The 15,724-nt window shown below is 52.3% G+C and overlaps 1 protein-coding gene across 2 annotated transcripts in view; it reads left to right on the top strand.

Annotated features, from left to right (window-relative positions):
• The first annotated feature begins 2,121 nt into the window (after positions 1 to 2,121).
• ALX4 (ALX homeobox 4) overlaps positions 2,122 to 15,724 on the top strand; it is a 46,713-nt gene continuing 33,110 nt past the window's right edge. The window contains exons 1-2 of one of the 2 annotated variants that reach the window (XM_065839626.2): positions 2,122 to 2,192; positions 3,437 to 3,841. In XM_065839626.2, coding sequence (XP_065695698.1) covers positions 3,439 to 3,841 — 403 coding nt within the window. In that variant the 5' untranslated portion in view covers positions 2,122 to 2,192; positions 3,437 to 3,438. Of the gene's footprint in view, positions 2,193 to 3,436; positions 3,842 to 8,682; positions 8,906 to 15,724 lie in introns of those variants that run through there. The other variant, XM_065839627.2, reaches the window with a different exon arrangement.

The following is a 15,724-nucleotide window of genomic DNA, read 5'->3' as shown; positions in this document are numbered from 1 at the left end:
CCGATGGAGACCAGGGAATTCCCCCAGCAGTGACTTGCTCGGTGGGTGCTGCCGCCCCCAAACGCGGGACCAGTTAGCTCTCACCTGGGCTCGCCAGCCCCACAGTCTGGTGTGGGAAGGGAGTCTCGGGAGGTACTTCTTCCAAAACCAGCAGTGACTGTACCTGAATATAAAGCACACAGACGTACGGAATTGGCAACCGGTTGCTGCGGAGCCAAACCTTTCGGCCGCTCTTTCGCCCTTCCCTTTCGGACTCCTTTGGGGCAGAGACAGGGCAGTTTTGGGGTCACTCGGAGGAAAAACATGGAGTGACATCGGGTTTCAAGTGGTGCGTGTCCCTTTTCTGCTCCTGCTGTGCCGCTCCTCACTCCCTCACGCGGGGAAGCTCCCGTCACCCCGACAGTCGTCCCGGGGAGGTGCGGCGGGAGCCAGAGACCAGAACCGCATCGCCGGACCAGCCGGAGGGACACGGCCCCCCGCACAGCGCCGCGACACGCGGCCCCAGCACCTTGTTTAAGGGGGAAAGCGGCTGCAGACTCCCTGTTTGCTTTTATGTTCATAAAGCTCCGCTCCCAGCTACCGGGGGCTGGGGGAATCTCCCGTCAAACTGGCTGAGAGGACTCCACGTAAAAAACAATCCCGTCAAACGAAAACTGTCAAGAAAAGCGATTACTGGCTATTACCCCTCTCTCCCGCCAGATCGCCAGGTATTTGCAAGCATCCTTTCCCCCGGCAACGATTCCCGAATTAACCTCCCGCTTCCAGGGACACAAATTGGCCATTAGAGAGAGGGTTTTATTGCGGTCCATTCCGCGGGGCTGCAGATCAGTCCTGATTGGGAACTAATGGACTTTTCGTTACAGTTTAATGTAAGGAGGGGCTGGCAGAGCGCTCCGACCGAGACAGACCCCGAGCAGCGCTGCTTCGGCTCGGCCAAGCAGGAGTGCAGCGTTTCTCTAAACAAAACAAAACCAAACAGATTGGAAAAAAAAAAATCATTTCCTGACCGATCCAAGAATGTCTTCCGTTAGTTTTTGTTGCTGTATTTAACCTTGCTGAACAGAAATCCCCAGGCCGAGTAGAGCGCCGCAGCAGAATCGAGGACTGCCTTCACATCATTTCGTTCAGGCTGCTTCTTCGTTCGCCAAAATAATTTATCGGGACGTAACTGGCTAGAAAACCCGTATTTAACACTCTCGCACACCCAAATATTCTCCTTCATGAGCACAGCTGTTAATCCGCTGCGGCGAAGCCGGGGATGCGGGATCCCGGGTACTAGCAGCGCCCCGACTCCCCTGGTACCCCCGAAGTGGTTTTTGGAAATACTCTTATGTATTGAGTTGGCTTGCTTTTTATTCAATCGTGGAGAACGGAGAGAAAGGCGCCTGTGGTGGGGGAGTTTGGGAGGGGAGAGAAAAACGACGAGGAAAGAATTAAGCAAGGTAATAAAGAGAATAAGGAAAGAAAATCCGCTGAAAGCTTTCTTGGACCAGAAAGCTGAGCGAGCCCGGCGCTGCTCTGAGGGAGATTCGCAAAATGGTTTAAAAATCTAGTAAGTGAATCCATCTTTGCTGTTTTTAACGACGACCTCGCTAGAAATCCCCTCTGCATCTGGGGGTCGAGGAGTTGGGGGGTTGTTCTTGACAGATCGAAAGTAATGAAAACGGCGGTGCTGGTTTTGTGCCTGGAGCAAGGCCCTGGGGGCGGCGGCAGCCACGGCCCCCCCGAACAGTCGACCAGGGAGCCGCACGGTCCTGCCGCCCTGCCCCCCCCCCCCCCCCCCGCAAACCGCATCCCGCTCTCCCCGCGCACCCAGATACACATACACAGATTAAAGACACGAGTCTCCCCCCTCTTTGCACGGAGGGGAGAAGCAGGGAAGACAACGGAGGACATATGGGCCGGGACGTGGGGGGAGCCCGCTAGGAGCCCAGAGAGGCCACCGGTCCCCGTCTGCAGCCGGCTCCGCCGCGACCCGCGCTCCCGAAAGGGTTAAGGGCCTTATTTTCTTCCCCTTTCCTTTCCTTTCCTTTCCTTTCCTTTCCTTTCCTTCTTTAATCTTTTCTTTTCTTTTCTTTTCTTTTCTTTTCTTTTCTTTTCTTTTCTTTTCTTTTCTTTTCTTTTCTTTTCTTTTTTGACTGAAGGACTGTGGATGTAGTTTGCGTAATATCTTTATTACTGAAAACTTCAAGGTAAGCAAGCAATAGAAACCAGATGTGGGGATGGGAGGAAGGCAGGGTAAGAGTAAGTGTAAGGGGTAGCAGGAGTTAACCGGGGGAGGAGGGGAATCGGTTTGAACGGCTGGAGGGGGGTACGACGGAAGGTGAGTATTGATTTATTTTTAAGCCCTTTTGGGGTTTCAATTGACCCTTCAAACCAAAAAGGGCTCCTACCAGCTTCTGTCCCTTTGCAAGTTCACCTCTGGCAGTCCCAGAAGCCGGGGCCAATTCTGTGCGCTTGGTGACCCTGTTAAAATCCCCACCCTGCTACCTTTCCGCTTTTGATCCAGTCGTTTTACACCTGGAGAGAGAACGTTTTTAGAGGTAAATAAGTAATGACGATCATAAACGTGCGGCGAGACGCCGCGGAGAGCTCGCCTGGCGATGTGCGGGGCGGGCGCGGCACCGCCGTGCCCGGGGAGGCCAGCGGCTCACAGCAGCGCTGGGGAGCTGCCGGCCCTGAAGGGGTTAACGGGGGGAGGCTTAAAGGCATATAGCTGCGGGGGAAATCTGTATTGCTTTTAATACAGAGGAGGGGGCCACGGAGGCGGCGGTCCCCGCAGCTGGGGGCAGTGAGGAGTGGAGAGGGCCGGGACCAACAGAGCGTGTCATGTCACGACCATTGAATCGTCCCCGGTGCTTCCGCCTGCGCGGATACCACATCCATCCCTTCATGGCGTTCATGTCATCTGTTTGATTTTCTATTTTTTAATCATAAAAACTTTTGGATTTTTTTTTTTAACGCAAAAGATATGACCTCCACCCCCCTCTGCTTCCACACATCCCCTGCACGTACACACACCCCCCTTCCTGGGCCCCCTCCCCTCCACTGTCATCATCTACATATTAATTGGGGGAGAGGTCTCTCTCTTTTTTTTCTTTTTTTCCCCCCCTCCTATGTGTGTGTGGGGAAATGCAGAGAAGAGCCTCTTTAGTGTCTAGATAGTTTGGAGGGAGAGACGGAGGGCAAGTGTCTGTGAGTGTGTGTGTGTGTGTGAGTGTGTGAGAGAGAGAGAGAGGGAGGGAGGGAAAGAAAAAGACCCCTTTTACTGTGCGAGATCTTAAGGGGGCTTGGAGATCTGGTCAGCTTTCAAGAACATCTGAATCCTCTTAGAGCTCCCCGGCCCAGCTGTGTGTGTGTATGAGAGGGAGAGAGAAAAAGAGGTTCCTGGTGCCCCTCCAAGAGCATTAAGGACACTCGGGCCTTTTAATTTTAGGAATGAATGCTGATACTTGTGTTTCTTATTGTGATCCGGCTGCCATGGATTCCTACTACAACGCAGCCTCCCAGGGCACAGAAGGCTCCTCGCCTTTTAGGGCATTTCAAGCAAGTGACAAGTTCAGCCCTACTTTCCTGGCCAGCAAAGGACAAGGCTTTGGTGACAGCAGCACTAAGTGCCGGAGCCGCTACAGCCAACAGGAATGTCAGTCCCTGGATGGCAGCGTGCAGGCTCCAGGCTCCGCCGGGGCTCCGGTCGCCTTTAACAAATACGCTCCGCAGCAGCAGCAGCAGCCGCCGCACCTCTACATGCAGCGAGGTCCCTGCAAAACCCCCCCGGAGAGCAACCTCAAACTGCAGGAGAGCAGCGGCCACAACGGAGCTCTGCAGGTCTCCTGTTACGGTGAGTCCTTGGCGTGCGGCGGGGGAAGCACCGGGGGCGAAACGGGAGAGAGACGCCCGGGGCTGGAAAGGGCCCCCGGGGGCGGGAGGGGGGGACGGCTGCCCGACATACAAGTCCTCCCGGGGTCAAGGAGACCTTGCCCGGCTTCGGCGCGCCGAGCAGCGCTGCCAGCCGTGGCGGCGGAGCGCAGCTCGCCCGCGGGCAGCCCCATCCCGCTGTGGTGGGGACAGCCGCCCGCCCCGAGCAGCTCTATTCCTAGACGGGTCTGGAGCCCGCAATGTTCGAGGGAAGCCGCTTTTCCCCCTTGTCCTACTTTGCCGTGATTTTAATCGTCATTTCTGAGCGGACCCCATGCGCTCCCGGAAAGCACTGGCTCTTTGGCAGTGCAGGGAAACCCGTCGTAAACCGGGACAGAAACAGAAAGAAAAGAGCAGACCGCAGGGCTGCGCAAAATACTCTCTGCGGGGACCGTCTTCCAAAGGGAGAATTTCTGGAAAATGTCACCGAAATCTTCTGTAACGGTCTCCCCCACTTTCCTGTCTCTCACTTTCTCCTCTAATTGCCACTCCCCTGATTGATTTCTGCCGGGCTGCAGATAACCCGCTCACATTCTCTCCGCCGATCATTAGCGTCAATTAAGATACTCCCTTGCGCTGGCGCTCGGCAGGACAGCCTTGAATAGGGTCGCTTCTCATGTCTCGTCCGGGCGTGGATTTAAAAGGTTTCTTCGGGAGGTTTGCGCTGTATCGAGGTGATTAGGAAATAAACTAACTAACTAAAAAAGACAGAAAAAAAATAAAAACAACAACAACAAAACACAACCCATCAACAAGAAGCCCTTTTTTTCTTTCCCACTGAGAAGTTAAGTGGGAATGAAATCTCTTCCTTGCCTCCCCGATGTTCTCTATGAGGACACAAAAAGGTTGCCCCGATCTGGATGAAGCGTCTCGCCGCTGAAGGGCGGTGGCCGTGTCCCCATCTTCGGTGCACCGATCCACCACGACCCCACCGGGCAGGGACAAGGACAAGGTGGGGTCGGGGTCTCCGAGGTGTCGCTAAGACGGGAGATGACTGCGGGGCGCCGGGAGAAGGCCAGGTCGGGCCGGTGATCACATTTCCCGCAATCCAGGCTCCCGTCGTAGTTTTGGGTACTCTTTGTCCTCCTCGCTTTCTCTTTTTCCCCACACACCTTCCTTTTCCCCGTTTCTAGACTTAAAAGGAGGCAGAGGCGTCTTCTCTCTGCCCGTCACCCAAACCTCGGCGTGCCAGGCCGCGCTCAGGCGCCGTCCATCACCTGCTGCGTACAGCCAAGGGGACCTCGCTCCCCTTCCTGGATCCAGGTCCGTGGGCTATGCTCCCCGCAGCACCCGTGAAGTCCTTGCCCGGCAGCCGTGCCCGGTAGCGCAGGCAGAGCCCGTCCGCCTTGCGCCCGTCCACGCTGCTCTCTCTCTGTCGGGCCGGGCAGGGATCGGGCCCGTACCCGCACCTTGGGCCGCGCTCTGCTGCTGCCGCGGCCGCACGGCTCCTGCCCGCACCCGGGAGGCGCGGCCACTCTCCCGCCTCTGGCCCCGCGGGGCTGAGGAGCTTTCGCGTTTGTTCTGGCCGCGGCCTACGCTGGGGTTTTCTCCTCTTGCACGCTCTCTCTCTTCCCCAGCCCCGTGCGTGGACAACCCCACGCCTGCGCCAAGGCTCCATCCACATCCGCGGAGGCCTTCGGAGTCAAACCGGGGCCTAGGGGGAAAAAGGGCACGGTGAGGCCGGGGAGCTCCGCGGATCCGCTCCCATCGGCCGTGGGACAAGGTGAGAGCAGCGGGCAGCCCCTGGTGCCCGCCGCTCTGCCACCTACTCCGTGCTAACCGGATCTCTTGCTTTTGTAAGTGGCAGAGGCCAGGGCACCGGCTTTGCCTGAGATGACACATTACAACCCCCGGTAGAGCCACACGAATTTGTCACCCTGCTTAAAGTCGCTGAGGTCCCCCCGGATTTACTTTTAAGCAGAGCTCTGGGCTTGACTTCAGTGGGAACCCCGCGGCGGGTGGCCCGACCTGGCCCAGACCCGCGCTCGCTCCGAGACCCGTGTGATGTGGCTTGGGACGATGGGCTGTAATAAGAGACACAGGGGTCCGCGAGGATAATTAACAGTAATAATAATAATAATAATAATAATAATAATAATAATAATAATAATAATATAGTTAGTGATTGAAGAGACTCCCTGATGATAGCTAGATCGGGTTTTCGCAGAGTGACTGCAGCACCCGTAGACACCTCTCTGCCTTGTCCCGGCCGGCTAAAACCTTGGGCACAGGCCTTATGCCCCAGGAACGCCCGCACCCGCCAAAAGGTACCGGAATCGGGAAATCACTGTGCCTGGATAAATACCCTCGGCGTGGGTTAGAGTGAGGGAAGAGAGACCCGTCCTCCTTCGCAGCGGGCACAAGGGCGGCAGCTAACGCGCAGGCTTTTGCCCGAGAAGCCAGGGTGCAGGCAGTTGCCCCGCTGCTTTGCGCCGCCCGCCGAGCCCCCGCGGCCGCTTCGGTGCTGCTGCTGCCGTGCGCGTTGTGCGGACGGAGAAGGAGCGCGGCGGCGGTGGGCACTTGTGGCTCCCCAGGCTCCTGATTGCCGGGGCTGAGGGGTATGCTGGGGCTCAATTTAAAAAACAACACAACCTCCCCCCACTCCCCCCCCCCCCCCAAAAAAAAAAGAATTAGAAAAAAAAAAAGAAAAAAGAGAGAGAAAAAAAAGAGAGCGAGATGGAAAAGAAAACCCGAGGCCGACAAAACGGGCAGTGCCCAGGCGGCCGGCTTCCCACCGCGCCCGAAGATGCGCCCGGAGCTGCTGCGGGCCCATCCCCCGGGCCAGTCTCCGCACTGCCCAGGAGACGCCCTCCTCGCACCCGGCTCTCGCCTCCACTTTTCTCCTCCTCGCTTGTAGAGCACCCGGAGGAGCCCAGCACGGAGTGGCCGGGCAGCGTGGGGGGCCAGGCCGGGAGGAGGCACGGCGTGCACAGCAGGCACCCCGCGAGGCGGCGGGAGCCGTTGCTCCCCCTATTTGTTTTATTTTATTATAATTCTTTGATAAACAAGTCGTTGCGAGTTATAAAAAGCCCGTGCCTGCCATCTATTGCTCTCGGCTTCTATTTCTAGATCTAAGCCCTTCCATTGCATTGTACGGATAAATATAGGCCAGGGAGAGCTGCGGCTGTAAATACACGGAGGACACGGGCGGCAGTCGCTGAAGAGCTTCCAGAGCGGCTGCTGGCAGGGCCGATGGCACTGTGCGGCCCTGGCTCCCGGCCGGGCTCACCGCGGTCCCCTCGGAGCGGCGGCTGCCTGCATGGCCCTGGGACGGTGTCCGGCGGGGCTCCCCTCTGCCCCGCCGCTCACATCCCTGCCTGCACTCCCGACGGGCCGGCGGCCTCGCACGGCTTCCCTCGCTTTCCCTGCCCTAAAAGGGGGGGCACGAATTATCCCGCAGGCCGGCACCGGCAATTATAGACGAAATCTTAAATAAAAGCCCACAGAACAGGTTATATATCTTGGCTTAAGAGGGGAAAAAGCTTTCGAGTGATTTATGTGCTGTAGTAATCTGACTTGCTATTTCTACTGCATGGACCTGCAGTAAGTTATATGTCTTGAAACATATGTGTACATATATCTACATACACACACAAATATATATGTATATTGCTGTCTAGAAATACGGACTGGAAAAAAACATCGTTTAGGGAGTGAAGGCGAATGTGATGGGGATGTTCGCCCAACGGAGACAGGAGAAAGGAAATGGGCTTTCTCTAACAGAGGAAATACTTGAAGTGCCGAGTTATGCAAATAACGGTCATTTCTTTTATTTAGTGAGCAAATAAAAAGTGCCGCCTAAAGTGTGTTATTAATAGAAGTGCAGAAAGCAACTGCCGTAGGAATCAGAGACTCGCTGCGTGGTTTTTTAAATTGACACTTTTAATGCACTTCTCCTCCTCCTCCTCCCCCTAATGAAATGTAAACTGCAGGCACGGCAGGAACGAGCTCGCTGGCGGTCCCCCCTCCGCCTCCCGTGAGAGACCGCTCGCTGCCAAGCGCTCGGGGCTCCCCGCCGCGCCGAGCCCCCGCCGATGTTCAAGGGCTTTGCGGAGCTCGCCGTGCGCCGGGGAGGACCGGCGACATCCCCCCACTCCCCCTGGCTCCAGACGCAGCCCCGAGCCCGGGGCGGGAGGGGGCACCTGAGGCCGTGTGCTCGCCCCGATACTCTTGCAGGGCTCTTCCACATCGGGTGATGCCGTGCCTCCCCACCGGGGTCTGGGAATGTCATGGTCCCCCCAAACCTCCGCCCGCTCCTCTGCGAATCTCCGCGGGAGACGCTCCGCCACCGGCCCGGGGAGGAGACCGCTGCCCCTCGCTCGGCCGCTGGGTGCAGAGTGTTTTGGGGGGGGATCCCGGGCTGCGGCGGACGCTCAGGCCCTGCCCCACGCCTTCTTCACCCCGCAGCTTTGATCCGGGCTCTCGGCTTCTGCCCGGGCTCCTTCCCCGCGGATGAAAGCGCCGGCGGGGAGGCAGGCGGGGTGTGCGTGGGCTCCCCCCGCACCCCGGTGGGGCGAGGTGCGGGGGGGCAGGAAGTGGGGAGATGCTGCTGTCCTGATCCCCGCGGGGGGCAACAAGGAACGTATAAAGGGGAGAAGGATGCGGGAGGGAGAAAGGGGAGACGGGTCCCGGTCCCTGCTGGGCATCAGGGCGAAGCGGCAGCGAGCGGAGCCAGTGAGGGCGGGGAGACGAGCTGGAGGGGAGCGGGGCGGCGAGGCCGGCCCCTTCCCGGGTGCTGCAGGGACGGCTGCCCTGCGAGGCTCGGCCGGCGGCTCCCGGCGTGCTGCTGACACCGCCCTGGCAATTGCCCTCTCTTTTTCACAATAGGGCCACCAGATCTGCCATTCAAGGGCTCCGGCACCCTCCCAGGGAGGGGAGGGAGCTCTCACCAGGAGTTTGGTTAAGCTTCTGTTTGAACAGACACTCGGAGGTGCGGGATCTCCTCCGCGGAAACCTGCGGGATTTCCTCAGGGAGCAGGACGCGAAGGTAGGGCTCAAGCTCCTTACCCCGGCTGCTCAGGAAGATTTATTCGCTGGTTTTTCCAAAGATGTTTCGCGCTTCTTCTGACTTGGACGGTAGATCTGGCTGGAGACTTTTACAGGATTCCTGACCCGAGCTGTTTATAACGCTCATGTGTCAAAGGACTGGGAGCCTCCCTCCCCTCTCTTCCTGCCTCTCCCTTCTTGCAGGAAAATTTCTTTTCGCACTAGAGCTGTCTATTTTCGATTTGTCCGCTGCTGACTGAGGTTAACTCCGCTTTAGCCTTACACTTCTGCAGCGCGCGCTTGTAACCCCGACGGGACGTTATTAGGGTGCGGAAAGAGACAGTCTTAAAACTTTTACTAGTCTTAATTGTTTTGAAAGCAACGCAGTGCGAAGCAGACGAGAAAAATACTGATGGGGCGAGAGATTTGGAGATGCTTATTGAGTGCATCTTTTCCTAAGGGTTTAGTGTAGGAGTCCTATTAACAATATATGCTGATGCCAGATAGCGCAAATGAGCTGTGTGTGTGTTATCTGGAGCTGCAGGCTGTTTATTTTGTGCTGCCTTTTGAGTGTACGTTCAGTGTGGTTGCATGACTAACTGGCTGGAGTGATTCACTGGCTGCTTTATGGGTGACTGCTCAAAACAAGTTGTGAATCAAAAGAGATTTCTTTGGCTGTGGTTTCTAACCTCCCAAGTTAAATGCTCTCAGGGTTTAAGGGGGGCTAATGTGCAGACTTCAATCCCTCAGATCTTGAAGATATATTTCTTTTCCAAGCCCTGCGTTCAAAGCCATGATGAGTTTCCCTTGTAAGAGGGAGGTGGTGTCTGGGAGGCTTGGAGCCAGGGTCTGCTGCTAAAGGACATCTCCAGCCACAACACTATCCATTCGATCGCGCTAGTTCCCAGCTCTTCAACCACTGCCGCTCCTTGATGTCCTTAAGCCACTTTATTATCCTGTTCCGGGCGTTTGAGTAGCTGCAGTAATGCTCAGGTTAAAAGTGTGATGCATCCTGTGGTAGTAGGAGACTTTTCTTCCCACTTTGCAGTTGGAAAAAGTGACTCAAAACCTACTAGTGGTTTGTGAAAGGTGGAGCTGTCGCCACTCAGTGGCATCAGTGTGACCTTCCCAGGGCCGTGGCTCCTGCAGAAGGAGGGTCTCGCGGGGCTGGAGAAAGCAGTCCACGGCCAGAGCTGGGTAGCTCACAGCTACTGTCTTTGATTTTGGAGGGGATCGAACATAGGTTTCCTGACGGCCAGGTCCTTATTGGGTGCAAGAAGCTGTAGCAACTGGTGTGTTATCATATGCTCAGGTTCCTCAGTGCATTAAATAGGCTTAACCTGCCGATCCACATTAATGGTCTGATCTTTAAAAAGCAACTCATCAGCGTGGGCAACCTATATTGTCCAAAACAAGATATGGGTTGGTCATTGCTTTTCAGAAAATGCTGAGAAATCCCTGTCTCAAAATTCATGTGTGTCTGAGGTATTCCTCCCAAACATTTGGAGAAAAAAAAATCCCACCTCAATTGTTAATCAGCTTGTAAAGCAAATATCTTAATATCTTAATGTAGATATATTTTCAAGAGCAGAAGAGAAATAATTCTGCATTAGAAGCCTGAGCAGTGATGCAGCTAATATAGGGTTCTTGTGACTTGAGAATAATTTACTAAAGAGATGGATGAGAACATTTCATATGAATAAAGCATTACAGTAATTTACTATACTCACATGTCTCTCTGCTGCCTCAACTTGTAAATGAAAGTTCATAAGTAAAGGAGGAAAGCTACCTACATATATTACACAAATTACATGCACTTTATTTTCTGCGTAAGTTCAGATGAATCAATGCTATTATATACATTGGTGATTCTGTCTGGCTGTGTTTTCATTCATACTTGCACACTATCTTCATATTTTGACTGTTAGATAAGTAGACATGATGTGAAAGAGCAATTGTGATTACCATGATATTTCTAGGGTCATTTCTTTATCAAAGAGAGACAGGTCAGTGAGGAATCGTGGAGAGGGATGGGGAGAGGAAGCAACAGAGATGAATAAGACAAGTCGGGAGGCGGGGGAGGGAAGGAAATATCTTAGAAGGGTGATGAGCAGTGGCAGACCCAGCACTATTATGGAGGATGGTCTGTAACTGATTTTATGGCCTACATCAAATTCTTTATCTCCCCATTGAGAATAGCTGTGATTCAACATTTAGTAGCTGCTGTCTTCAGGTCTCAGCAGGATTTAGCCATGACAAGCTGTTATGTCATGAGCTATGGTCTCTCCTTATCTGCATTGGCCAAAGACCGTTGCATCGCCTAACTCAGCAGCCTGTTTACATCAGATTTTTTTTTTTTTTTTTTTTTTTTTTTTTTTGTAAAGATGCAGTTTAAGGGTTTATCCTGTTGCAGTTAATCTGCTTGCTGGAAACAGATGGTTGAATATTCTTCATTAGCAACAACTCTGTTCATTAGTTGTAAGGCACATGAGTTTTTAGCTGGTGATTGAGCCTGAAGGTAAACTGGTTTAGTCATTGGTAGACATGCTGTGTATTAAGGCTGGGTGAAAATGTTGTGAAGCTGATGAAGGTGGCAACTGCCTTTATTCAGTAAGAGTCTGGAAATGCTATGAAACTAAAGGAGGGGAGTTAACAGAAAGTCAAGGCTCATCAGAGAACTGCATTTGATAGGAAATGAGGAACCCAAGGAAGAGACAGAACAAAAATTTTGGGGGGCTTCTGTCTGAGGGAAATAAAATAATTTTGTCTTGAAATAACTCCTATCTGATTGCTGTTTTGTTTAGGGAGATAGGACTTTGTGAGCAAATGCTGCTGCATAAAAGAAATACCTCAGGTCTCATCAGCTCCTCCCTGTAGTGGAAGCTGCTTCCTCAGGACTTGGGATTTTGGCTGACTGCTTCAGTCAGGAGCAGTGATGCTGGTGTCCCTGGGTAGGATGCAGTTTCCAAAGGGGAAAATGGGAAATTGTGTTCATTCTTTTGATGCAAGAGGGATCAGATAACAAAGGTGCTTGAAGACATCTAACCTATTCAGGAGCAGTGGAAAGTGAAAGGAATTCACACTAGAATGAAATAAAACCAAAACAAACCAAAGTTGTAAACTGTGCACAGGGAGTGAGGGCAATATTGGGAATTTTCCAGTAAAGGGGCAAAAACAATCAGAGAATGACTCCATGGCAGGACAGTGTCCAGAGAGATCTAAAAGGTCAGCTGCAAGACCCAGACTCTGCGAGGTGTTGGGGAGCACGCATGACACAAGTCAGAAGACATTTCACAAAACAGGTGAAATGGGAAAATTTTATTAAGCCTGAAACTTAACAGTAGCCTGAGCCACAGCAAAGTTTCTGAAAGAACAGAAAACCATTTAAAAAAGGGAGCCAAAGGCTCACCAGGGTACCAGCCTGCTGGGCATGGAGTTGGTATCAGGCTGTTGGGTCTGCCAGGCACGGCTTGGGTCACTCGTAGGACTGGCCATTTCCAGTGTGTGTGCTCTAGAAGCACAGAGAGCCCCACAGCATCAGGTTTTGCAGCCCCAGTGATGCCACGTGAGAAAAGACTTGATGGGAGGCTAACACATATCCATTCCCACCACACGGCCAGCTGGAAAGATGAGCTGGATGGAGCCTGACTCTGCAGTGCTTGTTCACAGAAAAGAACCTGAGGCCAAATGCTGAGGCAAGGGTACAGTCTGTAGCCTGGACCACAGTGATAGTCTCTGGTTCAGGAGGCTGTGAGACCTTCTGGAGCACTGTATGGTTCTTTTCCAGCTTTCCCCAGGATGGAGCATGCCCAGACCTCTTCCTGGAGTGGAGTCAGGAGCACAGCTGTGGCAAAGACCCATACCTGAGAGCTGAGAAGTACTGTGTTATAGACATAACCTTGCTTATCAAGATTTGGTCTGAACCTTTGTAAGCAGATTGGAGCCAGATATCCATCTGAGCTAGATAGGACACAGCCAAATGCTAGAAGGCAAGAGGAAGAAGAGACTCACCTAAATTGGCAGAGAACCTGCAGACATTTTGTGTTCCGCATGCCTCCAGACAGCAGTGAGGATTTCCAAGATAAATAGCTGATGGACCAATTGCTAGACACTTAGGCAGACTGCGCAGGAGGCCAGAAATGCTCCATGAAGGTGTGGGATTTATGGTAGAGCTTAAATATAGCATTTCAGCCCTTGAACTGAAGTTGGAAAGTCACTACTGGAAGAGAGGGAAGCTGGTTGCTTTATAGAGGTATAAGGTCCTGTGCTAGAGAGAAGATATTTCCAGCCAGTTCATACCACTTCAAACTATTTTAAAAAGGGACTTAGGCAGCATAGAAAGCAATGAGGGATTTGCTACAACACCAAACACGAGTACAGCAGCTCAGTTAAGTGCAGCTCTGATGGAGAGGTAAACATCCACAGAGAGGTTTTTAATGACTATGTGGCTAGTCAGGACAGAGAGTCATAAAAATGTACTGAAAGGCCCAGTCTTGACTCGAAGCTGCATATCCTAAGCTGAATGATGCTGGTTTTAAGTTAGAATTGAGGTTGTAGCAAAGCTTTGTGGTACTCAGGGCTGGATATTACAATAAGTTAGTGTTCAGAGAACCCTGCTCTTCCCCTGTGGCCTTTACTTAGTTTGCCTTTGGGAAGGGTACTTTTGTGGCTGGTTGTAGTAGAAATCCCCTTTTCCTTGGCCTTGGAGGCAAAAATTGGAGTTCTTGCTTGAACAACCTATTTGCCTACATTTGTCAGTGGTCCACTTAAGAGGAAGGGCTATGGGGTAAGCCAAGCAGCACGAGAGTGGTTATCATTTGTGTAATTTATAGGCACTGCAGATGCTCAGTCAGGTACTGCAGCTGCTAACTGAAACTAGGCAGAGAGGGAGATGATGGAACAATCCAATATAGAGACACCCCACTGGTATGAGGGAGAGCAGGGACTGGGGGAAGCATCCTTCCTGGGGAGAAATGTCTGCAGGAGACTGGACCGCTGTAATCCAAGAAAATGCTCAGCATAGCCAAGGTGGGAGATGAACTAACTCTCAGCATGTACCTCACTGTGTTTGGGACCTGGTCAGTAAGCACCAGGGCTTTCAACCTGTTGTGTTTTCCTTTAAAGACACAGCTCATATGAAATAAAGAGGTTTGGGCAATCTGTCTGTGGCACCTACCTCCACGGGCAGGTCCCTGAGCTGTCTCTTTGAGCTTGTAGCCAGTTCTCAGATCTCATCTTTTATTCTGGTTAGAAAAAAATGGCCAGCAAGAGCTTTGCTGTGCAATATGTTAATCAAATTGTGCTTGCACCTCACCATTCATGAATGATATCTGTCATGTGCCTTACTAGGTTCATTTTGGTTTCCACAGTGGATATCTGGAGGTCAAAATGGCTTTTGTGTTAGCAGGAGTCCATAGTGGAGTGGAGCGTGAGTCTCCCATTACCTGTGTAAGGCAGCCCTAACCTGAGAGACCAACAAAGCAGGAATTGCATGGTCAGACACCCAGTCCCTGCACTGTAGCTGGGGATATCTGGTGTATGGTAAACCCTTTAACAAGAACAGGAAACCCTTTAACCCTTTACAAACAGGCTGTCATAAGCTGAAGGCTGCTGATCTGAAATTGAACCCAGAGCAAGGTAAACTGTTGAAAAGAGGTGTACCACGCACTCTGGGCAAATGCTCAGCCAGGGGCCATGGGGCAACGCTTCTCCAATGCAAGGGAAGGGAGCACAGCACTGGGAGCCTGCCTGGCCTGTGGGACACTGGTTCTGCTGCTGGAGGCTCAGCTGCAGACTTGCCAGGATGACAAAAGCTCCACATGCTCCTTGTGAGAAGAGAAACCTACCTTGGTGGTCGGAGCAAACAGCTGGGTATTTTCAGAGTTGAAACAGTTTCTGTTGAACATAGCTGGGGGTGTCTGTGGGGTGGGGACAGCACTGGCATGAGACCGTAGTCACCAAAGACTAGTTTTTCCAATGCCTTGTTCAAATGCCTTTTTTTTTTTTTAGGGGAGGAAGACACCTCCCTCAGCAGGACATCAAGAAAAGACTGAGACCGCATCCTTATTTTTTCTCCTTTCACAGTCTGCAGGAATGAAAACACTCCTGCTCCATCCAGTAGATGCAGGTTTGCAAAAGCAGAGTTCAGGGAGCTAAAAGTGTCCCTCAAAAAGCCCCCTGGTATCAGAACAAGGTGTGATTGAAAAAAAACAACTCCTTTAGCAATGCTGTCTTCTTTGGAGTATAGACACTCTTCAGAGTAGCAAGGCAAAAGGTCTCTGGTCATAGTGGGAAAGCTTGGAATTTGAAGAAGTGTTGTATAGGAGATGGAGAAATAAAACATCAGGTGATAAGTATTAGTGAGAGCTCATCCTACTCGAAACACTCAAAAAGGATGTTCTGAGGTTTCATTATTATGTCAAAACCATTGGATATCTAGAGGTTGCAAAATCCTTAGTCAAGCCAAAAGAGAATTGGTTTTGAGGAAAATGCAGACAGATGATGGAAAATTACTACAGGGAATGCGATGCATTTCCTGCATGAGTTGTAGTTCAAAAGTAGGTCCCCAAAGATGGGGAGAAACCCTAGTGAGCAGTGTCTCCTGGGGACCTTACTGCGATTCATTGCTCTTGATGTTGTTGGGCCTTTGCCTGAGATAGAATCTGCCAGACAATATTTGTTGGTAGCTATGGATTTCTTTAGAAAATGACCTGAAGTTTACCCAAAAAGGAACCAAGAGGCTGCAATTGCAACCAAGCTTCTAAGGGATAAATTTTTCACCATATTTGGGGACCTAGACACAAAGAGCGTACAAAAAGGC

The sequence above is a fragment of the Patagioenas fasciata genome, chromosome 5 (assembly GCF_037038585.1).
Source record: "Patagioenas fasciata isolate bPatFas1 chromosome 5, bPatFas1.hap1, whole genome shotgun sequence".
NCBI lineage: Eukaryota > Metazoa > Chordata > Aves > Columbiformes > Columbidae > Patagioenas > Patagioenas fasciata.
This window is presented reverse-complemented; position numbering and strand designations above follow the sequence as displayed.